At 37.4% G+C, this 18,948-nt stretch overlaps 1 protein-coding gene and 1 pseudogene across 1 annotated transcript in view; one reads left to right on the top strand and one right to left on the bottom strand.

The window, feature by feature from the left end:
* The window catches only part of LOC150108079 (dynein axonemal heavy chain 3-like), a 1,881,116-nt gene that overhangs the window by 300,286 nt on the left and 1,561,882 nt on the right, over positions 1-18,948 (bottom strand). Inside the window, exon 62 of the mRNA XM_090415945.1 lies at positions 2,701-2,817. Within this exon, the coding sequence (XP_090272071.1) occupies positions 2,701-2,817 (117 nt within the window). The remainder of the gene's footprint in view (positions 1-2,700; positions 2,818-18,948) is intronic.
* On the top strand, positions 8,497-8,615 carry LOC150108081 (5S ribosomal RNA; annotated as a pseudogene).

Genomic DNA, 18,948 nt, shown 5'->3' with positions numbered 1-18,948 from the left:
TAAAATCTATATTCATAAAATCTATAATCATAGCATTGTGTTTCGTTCATACAGTTCTTCCTGTATGCTTCGTTAAGCAATTGAAATGTCTCATTAAATCTTTACCAAGTTTGCAGCAAAATTTCACACATGTTGTTCTTCAAGCTCTTTCATTGTCACTTTGTCATCAATCTGACGAACAGCTCGTGCATGTGCTTGCTTCAGCAGATGTAACTCGATGACTAAAGTTCATAGCAGAATGGGGCAAGTGTCAGTTTGTTGTCAAAACCTGCTGCTAGGTGCTCTCAGTATCTGCAGTGTGCTCTTTGTGCCAGTTGGTGCACTATTTAAAAAGTTTTTTTTTTTTTTTAACACGCCTCGTATATTCTTGACCTCTTGAGTAGCACATAGAAATTTTAAGGAAGAGAAAGATTAGTGTGGAATCAAGGCAAATGATTCTGCCTTGTAATTCCACATTAGCCCTAAAAATCATGCACAGAGGTCTTCTCTCCCATTCTTTCATCTCTCCATGCTCTATCCATTCATTTTCATTCTCTTTCAGTCATTCGAGTCTCATCAATCTCTTCTCTTGCTCTTTCACATTCCCTCTTAAGATCTCATATCACCTATTCAGCACTCTTATTTCTCTCCATTCCAACAACAGTCTCAGATTTTTTGGTCACACTGCCATCATTTTGACATCATATAATCACTTTCATACCTCATAGGGTTTTGGGAGTGGAGTCTCTACTACAAGAAAAAGTAGTAGGCTGCAGCTCCCTTTACATGCAGAATTTGTGAAACAATCAGAAACATCCATGCCTATTGCAGGATTCCAACCTGCACTTGGCTGGCTGGAGAGTGGATATGCTAATCACTCAGCCAACCTGGCCAATTCTGCAGTTTACTCTCACCATATCCATGGAAATGTAATCATTCAGACAATTTTATCCATTCCTCAAATTTTTATCAGCAGTATAGTTATTACATGACAGCATCCATTGATTCCAACGACTCATAATGGAAAGCTCACAGTAATAATTATGCAAACAATATCTATAATATCTATGATATCTTTCCTTAACCTCCTTCAAACAGAGTACTAATAAATGCCTCTGGCAACCCATTCTACTCATTCACCACTCTCCAAGCAGAAAATTTAGTCTCCTCTCATTCTTATTAATCACACTATTACACAACTTCCAGGGATAAGCCTTGTTCTCTCCTATCTTGTTATGCATCGGAAAGTTCTTAAGCATCTATTCTATAAACCGTCTTTAGTACCTTATATGTTTCTATCATATTCCTTAGTTCTACCTATGAAATAAACTATGAAACACACACACACACACATGTTCAGATTATTCTCCTAGGGAGAACTACACAGACCAGTCATGATTTTCTTCATTTGCTTCTATATTTAGTCTCCCTACCACACACACACACACACCACCAGTTCCACATTCTAAAGAAACCTGGCAACCAAATCTGTGCACAGTAGTTCAGATGTTATCATTTCAAACCCTTAGAAAGAGAGAGAAAGGGTGAAAAATAATAACTTCTTGTCTCTACTTGTGAATGAAATCAGCATCCAAGGGTTCCTTTTCCCATGCTATCATCAGTCTATTTATATCATGCAGGATCTCTACATCACTGCCATTTATTTATTGCTATCTTTCTCTCTCTCTCTCTCTCTCAAAATTTATTCATCACATTCATGCTCCCTTCTCTTTACACAGCTCTCCTATCATACAATCCATGATCTTTGCTCATCATCTCAACTTTTTACTCTCATAATTAGGCAACATGCTAACTACTTTTACTGATGCTGTTATCTTACACTCACCCCAATAATTTTCTGATAGCCATAGTCATTTATTTTATTTTTATTTTTTCATGTTGTTCCCACCCATAATTAATAGAGTACATTTCGTGCTGTGGGAGAGGCTAAGGATATTTTTCCCCCTTTTATAGTCTGACCATAGAAGCGAGAGCTATCATTGGCAGACTGCCAAAAAGAATCAATTCATGTTGAAAGGGAGAAAATAAATAAGGCAATGTATGAATTGGTCACCAACACACGAAATCACATGCTTTATACGTAAAATTTTCCAACTGTTATACAAGCAAAATAGTTATCAATTTAAAAACTACCATGATCATAAAAGAGAAATTAATTTCCGATGTGTAATAATAAACACTCATCTCACAATATGGATCGATTACCCTATTAACGGAATGGATTCTCCTTATTTTGACATGCACAAAAGTGTCGAAGGGTCTCGTATCTGTGGGTGTGCTATATCAATTTTATATATATTTTTGTCTTTTTCATTTATTATTTTTTTACATAGTCCAGAAACCATGCTTTAGAAACCAAACATGGAACTTCTTCAAGCCCCTATTAAGAAGGATGGTGGTCTCAACACCAGGTGATAACATTCATCTCCCATCTTGACAATCACAAACTCCCATGCCCACAGCAGGATTCAAATTCAAACCTGCAGAATGTTGGTTGGAGAGTGGGTACTATAACCACTCAACCAACCAGGCTAGTAACACGGGTGTAGATAAATAATTTGCCTCTGATTGGAAGTTTGCTGTAACAGTTCTTTTTTTTTTAAAAAAAAAGAAGAAAAAAAAAGAGAGGTACTAGTCTCAGTCATTTTGTCTTAGGAAGAAAAATAAGGAATTATTAGGAATATAATATAAAAAAAATACCTCTTCACAAATAGTTTCCAATGTGGACATCCAACTGGTAGCTAAATGGCAGTTTTGGAGAACAACCCAGGTACCATTTTTCAAAGCAGCATTGATCATGGCAACGGCAATGGGACCCTACACAGAAAGTTCAATATGGAACACTTAAAGATATATGCTAACAGAAATAAATTTCAACTTGACAAGTGTCAAGTTGAAATTTATATAATAAGGTTAATAAAAAATAACTTATTACTTGAGTAAAACTAAACATTAATAATAAAAAGTAAGAAAGTGAAAATCATAAGCATATTACCTTAATATGAAGAAAATGAATTAAGAAGGGCGATGATGACAAACTATTTGATGCATAGGTGTAGAAGGAATGGCTGCGAGTTGTTGGATGTGTGGAGTGCATTTGAGGGAAGATGGAATTTGTATAAGAGGGACAGCCTACATTTGAATGTGTTTGGTATCAGGAGTCTCAAAAAACTAATAACTGGTATGAGACCTAACACAGAGAGTCAGGGAAACTAAATTATAATGGGAGGAATAGTTAGAATATGTGTATAAAAGCGACAATATTATGTAACTGTGTTAATGATGGGGATGGGCTTCATCTCGGAAATGATTATGAGAGAAAGAATTCGAATTTATCTTCGTGTGGTTTGGATACATCAAATGTGTGCAAAGATGTCGGCATATATAAGGCACTAGACAAGAAGAGAGATCTGCAGGTTGTCCAACTGTGTCATGCAGAGTACACTCAAGATTATACAAAAGAACATGCAGGTAGCTTATTATGACTATACACGAATGCTAAGATCATCAGAAACAAAGGGGTAGAGATTGTTACCTTGGTCAAATATTGGGACCTCAGATTGTAAGCATTAGTGAGACTTGACTATCAGAATCAGATATTAACTGGTATCAAGTAAAGGACAGTATTTTTTCGAAGGATAGACAGGATAGGAGAGGGAAAGGGAGCATGCTGCTAATGATATCGGATGACTTGAATCTAGTTAGTAATGAGACCTATGATTGAAATACTAGTAACAGTTTTTCATAAGGCAGTGATTTTGAAACCATCTGGTGTGAGGTGGAAGCTAATAAGATCATATGGGGTATTGTTACAGAACTGGTGGATTCATTGCTAGTGATCGAGAAATGCATCGACAAATAAAGAAAATGGATACAAAAAGAGTAATCTTAAACGGGGACTTTAATTAATCCAACACTGATTGGCTAGCAGCAAAATCTCATAACCATTTTGCTGAAAAAATGAAACTGAATTTATTGAGCTGTTGCGAGACAACTTTCTAAAGCAACTTTCATGATCAAAGAATGTTATGTTCTAAAAATTATGTTCAAGATGCTGATGTTAAAGACGTAACTATTCTTCCTCTGGTTGGTGATAGTGATCATGTAGTACTCACTTGGGAAGTGGCTAAATTTTTGAATTTTCCATTCAGAAAAAGTTACATGCTGAACTACAAAGCAATAAATTATGACCAACTGAGGAGTATACTGAGTTCAGCGAAATAGTTATCAGTTGCTGGATGGTAAGAATATCGACAGTACATATTAAGTAAGCATTTAAAAAATACTTAAATGATGCATTATCAAAAGTGTCCTGAGAGTTTGAAGAATAAATAGGGTAGGAGTCAAATGGATGTGTAATCTTATCAAGCAAGATATCCTTATACGAGTTGCTCGAGTCCTGAAAATACTTCAGGCTCAAACTTTGTTTGCTTACACTTGGATAAAGGATTAAACCAAGTATATAATTTCTTGGTATATTTAATTTATAGTATAACCACGTGAAAAAAAAACCTAACAAAATATTTTAATTTATCAAGCAAGAGATTCATAAGAAAAGAATGATGTGGAAAAATATCAAATGCATAAAGATTATGTCAATTATTAAAATGATAAGCAGCAGACCGAAAGAGTCACAACTGTTGTATGGAAAACTAAGTCTGAGTATGAAAAGAAACTGGCTCTGCAAGCTAAAGATACCCCAAAAAAATTCTATTGATATGCTGCAAGTAAAAGAAAGAATGAATACAAAAGAATAACTCTTATAAATGCAGATAGTGTGAAGGTTAGAGATGCAGAAGAGGTTGTTAAACTAATGAGTGTTCATTTTGCTAAAAGATATGAAACTGGTGTATGCAACATTGGGCTCACTACTGCCCCCTTCACTGGATGAAGAAACTCAGGTGTATGAGGAGGAGGTATTAGAGCTTGCACAAAGTGAATAAGAATTCAGCAATATAGACTAATGGGATATCAGTATGGGTGCTAAATGAGTGTTCAGCTGAACTGGCTATTCTTTTGACCAGGATCTTTAATATGAGTCTCAGAACAGGGAAGATTCCACAGGAATGGAAAGAATGCATGGTAATCTCATTGCAAAAGGGTGGTACAAAGACTGATATATATCCAACTATCCACCAGTCGGTATCTCAGGATTGGTGGTGAAGAATTTGGAATATATTGGCTAGGGCTCGCATTCAGAAATTGGTTGACAGTGAATCTCTACTTTGTAATGAACAGCATAGCATGGGTTTATTAAGGGAACGTCATGTTTTAGCAACTTGCTCGTATTCTATTGGGTTGGCAAATAAGTTTGTTCGGTTTTTCAGAGTGGAATGAAACACATTTTATTTAATATATATAATACATACTAGTCAGTTATATATTGACCCTCTTTATCAATGACCTCTTGCCATCTGTCCACCAACATTATTATACAGCATTCATAAAACTCCTGAGGTTTACTGGCAAAAAACTGATCCAGGTGTCTTTTGACAGCCTCTTCATTAGCGAAGGTTTTACCATTCAGAGAATTCTGCAACGATCGGAATAAGTGGTAATTGGAAAGTGCCAGATCCGGTGAATATGGAGGATGCGACAAAACATCCCAGCCAAGAAGTAACAATTTACTCCGGGTTGTTAACGATGTGAGGGGGTCAGGCATTGTCGTGGTGAAAGACAACTCCTTTCCAGTTTGCCAATTCAGGACGTTTTGTGCTAATTGCACAGGCCAGTACTGTTAACTGTGAGCAACAGACAGTTGAATCAATCATTCTGCCTGATGGTAACACCTCTTAGTGGACAACACCTTTATAATCCCACCACACACAGAGAGAATGATCTTCTTTAGATGCAATTCCGCTTTCGAGGTTGTTTAAGGCAGTTCGCTCTTGTGTCCCCATGATCTTTTACGTACCATGTTATCGAACACAACCCAGTTTTCATCTCCTGTAATCATCCGCTTCAAAAATGGGTTGTTTTCTTGGCTATGTTGCAGTGAATCACAGATGGATATGCGAGCAGTCATATTGGCCTCAGTCAATTCATGCAGCACCCAAACATTGATTTTTGAAACATATCCCAGCTTGTGCAAATGTTTTTCAATGCTTGTATGGGATATGTTCAGTACTGCAGCAATCTCCCACACTGTTTGTGATGGATTTTTGTCGACGATATCCTTCACAACACTCAAATTAACCTTGGTAGAGCGGCCGGCAAGCATCACTGAAGTCGAAATCTCGAGAACGGAATTTGTCAAACCACTTTTGGCATACGCGTTCCTTTAAGGCACCATCTCCATATATGCTGCATATTTTTTATGGGCCTCCACAGCTCGTTTGCCTTTTTTGAAATAAAAAAGCAAAATATACTGGCTGTAATGTACGTTATTTCCTTTCATTTCTAAAAATATGTTATACACATGCAACTGAAGTAGGCTGAACGAAAATTCACTGAAAGATTATGTGAAATGTCACCTTTCAACTGTGCTATAGCGTTGCACAGTAGCACAACAATAATGACAGGCAAAGCGGCATAAACTTGTACTAATGCATAAACTGAATGAACTTATTTGCCAACCCAATATAATGTTACCATTGAATTAGACAAGTGGGACTGGATATAGCATGATATTTTTGGATTTTGCTAAGGCTTTTGACAGAATACAGCATGTAATACTGTTGTATAAAATGGATAATATGGCTTTACATTATAAAATATTAGCTTGGATAAGAGGATGTATACCAGTATCAAATGGTGTATTAAGGTAAACCAGTGGTGTATTACAAGGATCAGTCCTTGGTTCATTGTTATTCAATCTTTATATTAATGACATTGGCAAGGATTTGACAGGTGACATACAGCTACTTGCTGATGAGCCAAAGATAGATAGGATAATTGAGAATGCAGTAGATATGCAGTACTTGCAGAATGATTTGAATAGGCTGGAATTGTGGGCATGGGAAAATGGATATCAGTTCAATGTCAGTAATATAAAGTCATGCACTTTGGCATGCTTACATATCCAATATTGTATTATATTAGTGAGATTATGCTAGAAGAAACTGACCAGGCTAGGGATCTTGGAGTGTTAGTAGACAGGGAGTTGAGGTTCAGGAGCAATGTAGCAAAGATTGCAAATACACCTCAAAAGATAATTGCAATGCTGTAACAAATGTTCACATGTAAAGATAAGTAGATCATTTTATCTCTTCACAATGCCTTGATAAGACCTCATTTGGACTATTTTGGCACAGATCTGGTCTCCTGGTTTCTGTTGTGATTCTGATACAGTGAAGAGAGTGCAAAGTAGAGTGTTAAAAATGATATCAGAATTGTGGAATACTGATTATGAAGACAGATTGAGAATTTGTAGACTGCAGACACTAGCAAATAGGAGAAAGAGGGGTATATGATTTAGACTTACAACATTCTGAAAGGGTCATACAGGATTTCAGTTGATGAAATTTTCCATTTTATGTAGGGTGGGGAAAGGACAAGAGGGCATTCTTGGAAGCTGAGAATGAATGAATGCTGCTAAGAAGGAGTGAGATCTAGATTTTTCTCTCATAGAGTAGTGTGTGATTGGAATGGATTGCCATCGGATTTGTGTGTGCAAGCAGTGTTAATGAATTCAAGAAAAAGTATGATAGTTGGTGCATGTAGAATGTGGCCTCCCTTGATAAGTCCCTGTCTCCCTGGGGGTCTCTCATATATGAATAAAATAATAATAATCACCAGCCTTGTAGTTCCACATATAATAGTTCTAATGTGACTGGATGCATCTCAAGTGATCACTTCATGTTCATTCTCTGCATCCAGCAGAAAATTAGACACTCCATTCACAATGAAATCCTCTGATGATATAACTAGATCTAAGATTCTTAACCCTTGTATGCCATTCATTACATACTGCCTAAAGATTGATGCCCCTTACGAACTCGGAAAAAATCATTGTCCTTATTTCCTGATGTTATCTTCATTCCAATCAATATTGCAATAGTTGAAATCACCCATAATGATCAACCTTTGTTTGCTCACTAAGACAAGTTGGCTTACATTTCTTTGTTTTCACTTTCTACATTTTCTGACCTCTAGCAACACCCTACCAAATATTTGATTCTATTAACCTCCACTTCACACCATACTGATTTGAAACCTCTGTCACTTTTTTCTCCTTGTATCTCAACTTTGTATAGATATAATTCTCTTGCTGTTATCAGCAGCACTCTCCCTACCATCTTCACAAATACATCATATTCCTCCATTTCTATTCTCATTAAAATGTCATTCTTGGCCTAGTTGGCTGAGTGGTTAGTGTATCTGCTCTCCAGCCAAATGGCTGCTTGTGATTGTCTGTAAAAATACTGGTGGTGGTGGTGGGCAGTAGATGGCGTTTGTGTAGAGGATACGGTTCACTGCAGCTGGTGGATTGAGTGGATTCCCTCTCTCGATGAATCTTTAGACTCCTTGGAGGTGTCACGTAATAATAATATTTTTGTCAGCAGCCAGATTAGTTTGAAAACACCAGTTCTTGTCTGATCACTTAAGTTAAGCAAACCCGAGCCCAGTTAGTAATTGAGAGGGTGAATACCTGGGAACCCTGGTTGCTGCTGGCATTAAATATTTTGCTGGCTTGGTTGGCCGAGTGATTAGCCTATCTGCTCTCCAACCAAAAGGCTGCAGGTTCGAATCCTGCCATGGGCATGATTGTTTGTGATTATCTGTGAAAATACTGGTGGTGGTAGATGGTGTTATTATTATAATTATTATTTGACACCTCCAGGGAGTCCAAAGTGTCATCGAGGGAGAGTGTACCAACAGCATCGAACGATTGGTCCCTTTCCAACTACTAAGTGTTAGTGTAGTTGCGGTTAGTTGTAGCTGGTAGGAGTGGTGGAGACAGAAAGAGAGAGATATAGAGTAGGTGCCCTCCCTCGATGAGTCTTTTGACTCCCTGGAGGTGTCACATAATAATAATAATTATCGAATCATGTGTCACTTTTTTCAACTATTTTCAGGCACAGAAACTCAATCAATGCAACAACTCCCTTATTTCTTCCGCTCCTGGCATTCATAAATAAACTTAACTATTTATTTCTTGATCTATAAATGGACATACTCGTGCTGTCCCACATGTGTGACTTCTCCTCACCTTGCTCCTGTCTGTTCATCTTCTGTCCCACATAGCCTCCCAGACTCAATCTCCCCCCCCCATGTATTCCTGGCCATTCGGTTTCCATGCTGACCATCCACATACATGCATTCCGAATCTGCTCTCTTTACACTGTGTCCCCCTGCTCTTCTTCCACCAACAGCCTTCTCAAGTGACTCACTCCAAACCATTCAGATGCAGTATATCGCTCTTATACAGTTCTATTCATCCCTCAAACTCATCCCACACTTTCACAAACTGCCCACCTTTCTCTTCACACATTTCTGCTAACATTCCATTCAATATCTTTGCTCTCTACTGCAACTTATCTCTGTCATACCTAGGCAACACACAAACTACCCTTCCTACCACACTCTCCTTGATAATCTCCTGATATCAATCTCACTTTCTTCCTATGCAACCAAATCATTTCTCCCAACTACTAACTCCCTTGTATGCTCAATTCTCATACCTAGCCTAGTGCCTCAATTACCCTGTTCATTCTCCCTCTTGGAAAACATACTTTCTACACCATGACATCCACCACACCTTTTATTATAAAATCTCCACATAGTGCTATCTCCATATATATATATATATATATATATATATATATATGTGTAATAAATTTTTTAACTTGGGGATATTGTATATTAGGATAACCAAGTAATTTTATAAACTTGGTTATTTTAACTCCTAATCCCAAGTATGCAAACAATTAAGTTTGCACCTGAAACAAAGTTCAAGTCTAAAGATGTTACAACACCAGGGCAACTCATTGTAAAGGTGAGTAAAGCTGTGATCACTATTCTTAGTATTTTCCTATAATGTAAAGCACATCTCACTTGAAGATGTATACTGCAATGCATTATAGGTGGGGTCACTACCCAGACTGGTTTCAATCTTTTTAGAGGTCTCTTCAGTGAGTAGCTAGACCCTAAATAACTCATTTCTCCCAACTACTAACTCCCTTGTATGCTCAATTCTCATACCTGGTGCCTCAATCACCCTGTTCATTCTCCCTCTTGGAAAACATACCTTCTACACCATGACATCCACCACACCTTTTATTATAAAAGGTGTGGTGGATGTCATGATTACCCTAGACCCTATATAGATGTTGTAACATCTTTAGACTTGAACTTTGTTTCAGGCGCAAACTTAATTGTTCGCATACTTGGATTAGGAGTTAAAATAACCAAGTTTATATATATATATATATATATATATATATATATATATAGAACACTTTGTATTTTCATTGTGAATCATATTTTGATGAATAAACTGCATATCTCATGTCACTAGGTCTGACTTTAGGCATAAATTATATATTTATATATATATATAGAACACTTTGTATTTTCATTGTGAATCATATTTTGATGAATAAACTGCATATCTCATGTCACTAGGTCTGACTTTAGGCATAAATTAGTTAAGTGCTTGCTGCAATTGGCTTTCTGTGACCCTAATTATATTCCTTTACATGAATGATAGAAGTTGGTCAAGTTATCAACTGTATAATTCAGTCAAAAATATCTGTTTGATGTTCTGCCATTCTGGATTTGGATGAAACCTGGTTGGACGAGTGGTTAGCGTATCTGCTCTCCAGCCAAAAGGCTGCAGGTCTGAATCCTGCTGTGGGCATGGATGTCTGTGAAAATACTAGTAGTGGTGGTGGTGGTGGGAGGTAGATGGCGTTGGTGTAGTTGCAGTTCGTTGTGGTTGGTGGATTGAGTGGTATAGCAGAATTGTAGAGTAGGTGCCCTCCCTCGATGAGCCTTTGGACTTCCTGGAAGTGTCAAGTAATAATAATAATAATATTTGTGTCAAAAGTCCATTTAAACGGTCTTTTATGGTAAGAACTTTAACCCATTAGGTGCTGGGGTGAAAAGATGTTTAATGGCTTGCTGCAGTTATTACATGAATATTAGAAGATGGTGAAGTCATGAATTGTATATTTCAGTCCAGAATATTTGTTTTGATGCGTTAAATATCATTAAATATTTTTTACTCTGTTTACATTAATTTATTTATAATATTTCGGAATAGAATATAGTATTCAATCTCTTCTACAGGATGTCCCAAAATTCACGCAAGATTTAAATTTAGTGCCATTTGTGCGGTAAAGTGTTGCCAACGAGGAAAAAAAGACACAATTTTGTTTTTTTTGTGTGGTCATTTTGTTGCCGCACACAACTTCGCTGTGTGTGGCAGCAAAATGACCACACTCAGCGAAGAGAGTTCATTGAATGGATTATGGAACAACAACAAGTGGATGCTTATTTTGCGAACAAAATCATCTTCAGCGATGAGGCTCATTTTCATCTTGATGGCTTCGTTCATCGATAAAATTGTCACATTTGGGGTTCAGAAAATCCACGAGTGATTGTTGAGAAACAAATGCATCCACAACGTGTCACTGTTTGGTGCGGATTTTGGGCTGGAGGCATCATCGGTCCATTCTTCTTCGAAAATGTGGCTGGTAAGGCAATAACAGTTAATGGTGCTCGCTATCGCAACATGATAATCCAGTTTTTTGTGCCTAAATTGCAAGATATGGATGTGGACGACATGTGGTTTCAACAAGACGGTGCCACATGCCATACAGCCCGAGAAACAATTCAATTACTGCATGAGTCATTTCCTGGTCGTATAATTTCCCGTTTTGGTGATCAGAATTGGCACCCAGATCATGTGATTTAATGGCATTGGACTTTTTTCTTTGGGTTTTTTTTGAAGTCTAAGGTTTATGCCAACAAGCTCACGACCACCCACGCCTTGAAGGAGGAAACTGAGCACTGTATCAACGAAATTCAGTCACATTTATGCAAAACGGTCGTTTGAAATTTCGACAAAAGAGTGTGTATGTGCCAGCAAAGCCATGGAGGCCATTTACCCGATATGCTATTCCATGCATAACCCTATACTGTATACTTTATGAATCAATAAGAAATTACAATTTTTAATTAAAAATCTGTGTTTTCTATCAAAATTACTTCTTGCATGAATTTTGGGACACCTTGTATTATATTTCAAGTCTCACATAATTATCAGCTGTTTTTATTTATTTATTTTATTCTAAACATATTGAGTTTTCTTGATTCGACTAACCTATAATAATAGCACAGACCATTTTAATCTAGGTTTTTCATAATCATCATGCTTTTCAAAGATTTAGGCCTAGTGTGGCCTGTTCTGGCCTTAGAAGTCATTGTTGAATCTCTTTCGAGGAAGTCCTGGTTTTCTTTTTCCTAATGATTTGTAATTTAAGGCGTGTTTTGGTAATCTTTCTGTTTTCATTCTTTTAACATGTTCCATCCATCTAAGTTTATATTTCTAAATTTTTTTCTATTACTGATTCCTGATTTAATTCTTTCATAATTTCTTCATTTCTTTTGTGATCAAATAAAGTATATTTTGCAGTTTTTCTCATAAACTTCATTTCAGATGTTATTAATTTTTGTTTGTCTTTTTGTTTTATTTTCCAGATTTCACTTAGTAATGGTAGGGCTAATGTATTGTGTACTAAAAGTACACAATACATTAGCCCTACCATTACTATAGTTTGTTCTTGAACAACTTTAGGTTTAAATATAGAGTTAATTACACCTGTTATTTGTAAATATTTTGCAATTTTTAGATTTATATCTTTTTCATATGTAATCATACATCCTAAGTAGCTAAATGAGTTCAATAGTAATAGATAGATAAAATCTTTCTATCTATTACTATTTTAGTTCTTATTGGATCTTGTCCTTTAAATGCAATCGTTTTTTATTTTTCTGTTGATATTATCATTCCATAATCTTTAGCCATTTGATTTAAATTTAAAATATCTTTCTTAAGTTATCTTCAGAATTTGTAAAAATTATTTGGTCATCAGTGTTTAAGTTCACAGTAGGAGAAAGTTTAATACCTTGATGGAAATTTTTATTGCTATTATTACTATTATTATGTGTCACGTCCAGGGAGTTCAAGGACTCATCGAGGGAGAGCACCTACTCTACAACTCTCTCCACCACTCAATCCACCAATTACAACGAACCGCAACTACACCAATGCTATTACTGCCCACCACCACAACTAGTATTTTCACAGACAATCACAAACATCCATGCCCACAGTGGGATTCGAACCCATAGCCTTTTGGCTGGAGAGCAGATACACTAACCACTTGGCCAACCAGGCCCGCATATTCCATTTTACTCTTTAGAGACACTTGTGACATTATGATTAAGAATTATAGACACGTAAACTCAAGATTATTTCAATATTTGCCAAATATTTCAGTCTGAAAATAACAGACTATCTTCAGTAGCTACATAGGAACAGTTTTTAACAAGGTAGAATACCAACAATTGAGCATTCAAAAGTAGAATGAGCCACTTGATGTTACATTGCTTAGAGAGGAAACATTTCATAAGAGTAATGATTAAACTATAGGTAGTAATTCATAATTTCATGTAATAATCTTAATTTATAAATAGCATTAGACTAATGTAGGAATTAAAAGTCTCAATTTAAAAATAAAAAAAATTAATGTGTTATCCTGATTAAACTTTCCCATAATTTTGATAAGGAAATACAGTCATTTCGATTCAAGTTAGGGCATTGAAGTAAGGCCTCAGCACTTTCTTTAAATAGGCGTTCAAATTTATAGCGACATCTGAGTAGAAGGCAAGTCTTGGACCAGAGGATGTTGTGGCTCGTCTCTTTCCCGTGCTGAGCCAATCCAGACTTATCAGATTTGTTGTGTGGAATGTATGATTGATGTTCTTGAATTCTTTTTTCTACAGAGCGTCCTGTTTGTCCAAAGTTGGACAGACTGCAGTTACAAGGAACTTGATACACACCAGGCAGAGACATAGTTGAGCGTTTATCTTTAGAGGAGGGGAAATAGGTGGATATTTATTTTGTTAACAGGTATATAAATTGGTTATTAAATCATATTTCTTCAGAATTCTTAAAATTGGTTCTGAAATTCCAGAAATATATGGAATTCGAATTCGACGTATTGAATCTTTGTTGTTCTGGACTGGATTGTAGAATCAAACAGATGTTATGTACTTTTTTTGGAGAAGCCATTTAATTTCATGTGATGTTTGATGGTTGAAAGTTCTTTCTGTAATTCATAAGAAGTTGAACAACAAGTTAATCCGTAATCAACTCAGAGCAGCTAAACATGATCTTGCTATTAATATGCGTCAAATTTCTGATCTCCATACCTCTATCTCCACAAACTTAGACCCACATCTTTCTGAGATAGTTCTTAATGTGGCTAAACGCTCTATACAACATTCATATAAAAAACAGAATCAACATCTAAAGAGCAAATTTGATGTTCTTGTTTCTATACAAATCAAGCCTTTCCAAGTTCCAGATAATTGGGTCATCAACTTGTCCGGTCGCCCTTTAACAAGTTGTGAAACACTAGAACTCTCAAAAGGACATGATTTTGCTATAGTCCCTAAAAAGATTCCATATCTAGATTTCCTTGTTAACATTGAATGGAACCTTAGTCATCCCTTAGGATAGTGAGTATTTTACCGTGGTATGACAGTGAAGTGTTTAGAAGGAGGGCCATAATTGCCAATGACTTTATGCGTGGATTATGCATGGAGAGTGGTGTGGAATTTGTGGATGTGTGGAATGAGTTCGATGGGTGAAAGGACTTATATAAGATGGATGGGTTACACTTGAATGGAGTTGGTGTACGGAGGCTTGAAAAAGTGTTGATGAATGATGTGGAAGTGGATGTACAGACTCAGGGAAACTAGTTTTTATTAAGAGGGGGGAGAGTGGATATGCAGACTTTAGGGAGGCAGTTGAGTGTATGAATGAGTATATTATGCCCGAGCGAGTACGAAGGATAACAAATCAGAATGGGATAGTTAGAATAAGGCATCAAAGTAGGGATGGGACAAATGGGCTTCTGCAATTCATGTACACTAATGCCAGGAGTATTAGGAACAAGAAGGAAGAGCTTTTGGCCTTGGTTGGCACTTCCAGACCACAGGTTGATGGTATTAGTGAAACATGGCTGACAGAACATGATAAAGCTAGTGGGATTGAATGTGACAGGTGTAGCGTGTTCAGGAGTGACAGGGTGAATAAAAAAAAGGGGGGGGGGGAGAGTGTTATTGATGATAGCTGATGAGTTGCAGCCAAGGCGTATAGAAGTTGAACTGCAGGATAGAGAAAAGAGCACATTTGAGGCTGTTTGGTGTGAGATAGAATCTAGCAGAACAAAATACACAATTCGGTGCTGCTATAGACCAGGTGATGGAATCGATGGTGGGGATAGTATGCATAGGCATATAGAAGAAATGAGTGGAAGAAGTGTAATTATTATGGGTGATTTCAATTATGGTAACATTGACTGGAAAGAGGAGAGGGCACATGGGAGGAAGGAATTGGATTTTATGCAGTTATTAAGGGACAACTATCTGTGGCAGCATGTAGTGGAAAATACCAGGGGGCAGAGAGTGCTTGACCTAGTAATTGCAACGGAGAATGTGGCTGTAACGAACATGACTATGTTGCCACCAACTGGTGAGAGTGACCATAAGGTCATGACTTGGGAGGTGGCTAAAGGAGTGGAATTTATAATTAAGACAGGGTACATGTGGAATTACAAGGCTGGTAAGTATGACAAGCTTAGGTGTGTGCTTGGTTCAGTGCCATGGCATGTAAAACTGCAAGGGCTGGATGTTGATAGTGCATGGGAGGTGGTTAAGAAGTGTTTGCAGGAGGCAATGGTTGACTGTATACCAAGAGTCCGAATAATAAATCAAGTAGGGGTTAAATGGATGAATAACACTATTAAGCTTGAGCTGCAAAAAAAGAAACAATTGTGGAGGGAATTTAAGGAGAAAGGTGACCAGCAGGCGCAGGAACAGTATAAAGCTCAGGCCAGGAAGGGTGGTAAGAAAAGCAAAAGTGGATTACGAAAGAAAATTGGCCATGCAGGCTAAAGAGAATCCCAAACAGTTTTTTCAATATGTTGCAAGTAAAAGGAAAAATGTTCATGGTAGAATGATCTTAAAAAATGCTGAGGGTAGGGAGGTAACCGAATCAGTCGATATAGTGGAATTACTGAGCGAGCACTTTGCAAGAGTATATCATCCAGGCGGTGACATTGCAGGAATGGAAGAACCAACAGCTTATACTGGAATTGTGATGAAAGAAGTAGAGGTAACTAGTCTATTACAGAACCTCAATGTCAATACATCTATGGGATTGGATGGTATATCAGCTCATGTCGTACATGAAGCGGCTAAAGAATTGTCAGTGCCCTTGACCATTTTGTTTAATTTGAGCCTCGGGTCAGGGTCAGTCCCAAGGGGGTGGAAAGAGAGGAAAATAGTTCCGCTGCATAAAGGTGGTTCCAAGGCTGCTGTTGAAAATTACCGGCCAATCAGCATAACAGGATTCATTATCAAGGTCTTGGAGAAAATAGTCAAGAGGAAAATGCAAGATTGGATAGAAGAAAATGGGATACTGTATCGGGGACAGCATGGTTTTGTGAAGGGTAGGTCATGCCTCAGTAACTTGCTCACGTATTATAACACAGTGACGGCTGAACTGGTAATGGTAATGGGTTTACAGTGATTCTACTGGACCTTGCTAAAGCCTTTGACAGGACACCACATGGAATTCTAATCAGTAAATTGCAGCATATGGGGATGGATATAGGGTTGGTGAGATGGATAGGAGGGTGGTTGACAGAGAGATATCAGAGAGTGGTTTATTCAGGAGTAGAATCCACAAGACGACCTGTGACTAGTGGTGTGCCACAAGGATCTGTTCTTGGACCACTGCTGTTTAATTTGTTCATTAATGATATAGGAAAGGATCTGAGAGGAACAGTTCATTTGTTTGTGGATGATGCAAAGTTGGGTAGGGCAATAGTGAATGCAAATGACGTCAAAATTTTGCAAGATGATTGGGATAGATTGGATGTCTGGGCTAAGGTGAATGGATGTCAATTTAATGTGGCAAAATGCAAGGTTATGCATTTTGGGGTGAAAAGATTAGCAGCAGATTACTACATTGGTGGAACTATACTCCAGGAAATTGAGGAGGCACGAGATTTAGGAGTGTTGGTGGATAAGGAGTTGAAGTTTAGGGGGCACATTGCAAAAGTGGCCAAATCAGCTCATCAAATCACTTGGTTGCTGAAGAATACGTTGACAAGCAGAGACAAGCATGTTATTGTTCCTCTGTATCGAGCCTTGATAAGACCTCATCTCGACTACTGTGCCCAGATTTGGTCACCTAGGTTTCTTCTTGGTGGGGGAGGAGGTGGAGAGGATCCAGAGGCGAGTGACCAGGATGATAGCAGGTCTGTGGAATGAACCTTATGAGAACAGGTTGAGGATTTGTAGGTTGCAAAAACTGGTTGATAGGCAGAGAAGGGGAGATATGATTGAGACATTCAAATTACTGAAGGGATTCTATAAAATTAATTCAGAAGATATTTTTGAGAACAGGGCTGGTTGTGGGAGGATTAGGGGACATCCATGGAAACTGGGCAAAAGTGTAGTAAGTAAAGGTGTTAGAGCTGGGTTTTTTACTTGTAGAGTGGTGAATGAGTGGAATGCACTCCCAGAGTCTGTGGTGGATGCTGTGACAGTGAATGAGTTTAAGGCGAGGTATGATAGATGCTGCATGAATGTAGAATAGCTGTGATGAATATGATTTGGGGTCTCCCTCGATGAGTCTAATGACTCCCTGGAGTTGCCCGTGGTAATAATAATAATAATCCCTTCAGTGAAAAGGCTAATTCTCTCTGCCTAGAAGTTGCTTATATGCTGCTTAAAGCCAAGCTTACTCCTTCCAACATATCTGCTTCTGAAAAGAAAGCACTACATTCCTTAGAAGCAACAGTCACCTTGTCATCACTCAAGCAGACAAAGGAAAAGCGACAGTAATTATGGATTCTTAAAACCATAAAAGAAAAATTTCTCTTTTACTTCGTGATCGCTCAACATACCAAGAACTTAATTACAATCCCACCAAAAGGCAACTGAAAAAATTAAATCCCTTCTAGATGAGGTGATAAGTTTGGATGCAAACACGATAGAAAGGCTAAAAACACATTTTGCAAGACATCCTAGATTTTATGGTCTACCTAAAATCCACAAGACAGAGATTCCTCTTCATCTTATAGTGGACTGTATTGATTCACCTACTTATCGCATAGCCAAATATTTAGCGAAATTATTAAAATCACATATAGGCAAATCACACTCATTTTTGAAAATCTCTTCAGATTTTCTAAATAAATTAAAAAAATATCTCATTAGAAACCACTGATCTTATAGTGAGCTTCGATGTAGAATCTCTATATACTAATGTACCTCTCAAAGAGAGTTTACAATTAGTTGCTGACATGTTAGTCCGAAAGTACGGAAACAAAGAAAGATATGTGAGAGTGAAAGTGAGAAGAATGACAGTGAAAGTGAGAAGAATGACAGTGAAAGTTGGACGTATGTTGGACCGAAAGTACGGAAACAAAGAAGGATGAATGAGAGGGAAAGTGAGAAGAGAGGGTCGAGAGTTAGAAAGTTAGAAAGATTTAATGATAGAGTGAATGTGTCGCGAGGTTCAGAAGGTGAATTGGATTGGATGAAGCAAGAAATGAAATGGATGCGGAATGAAATTAAGAGAATGCAGGTCAAAACTATTAAAATAAATCATGATGGCATGAAAGAGTTAACAAAAGATGAGCGAGTGGCGTTGTATGGCGACTCCATTATTAAAGGTGTGCTAGAGGATAAAATGCACAA

Source organism: Typopeltis vanoorti, chromosome 3 (genome assembly GCF_054136105.1).
Source record: "Typopeltis vanoorti isolate ZY-2024b chromosome 3, IOZ_Tvanoo_1.0, whole genome shotgun sequence".
Taxonomy (NCBI): domain Eukaryota; kingdom Metazoa; phylum Arthropoda; class Arachnida; order Uropygi; family Thelyphonidae; genus Typopeltis; species Typopeltis vanoorti.
The sequence above is the reverse complement of the archived record's forward strand: the minus strand, read 5'-3'. Positions and strand labels throughout refer to the sequence as shown.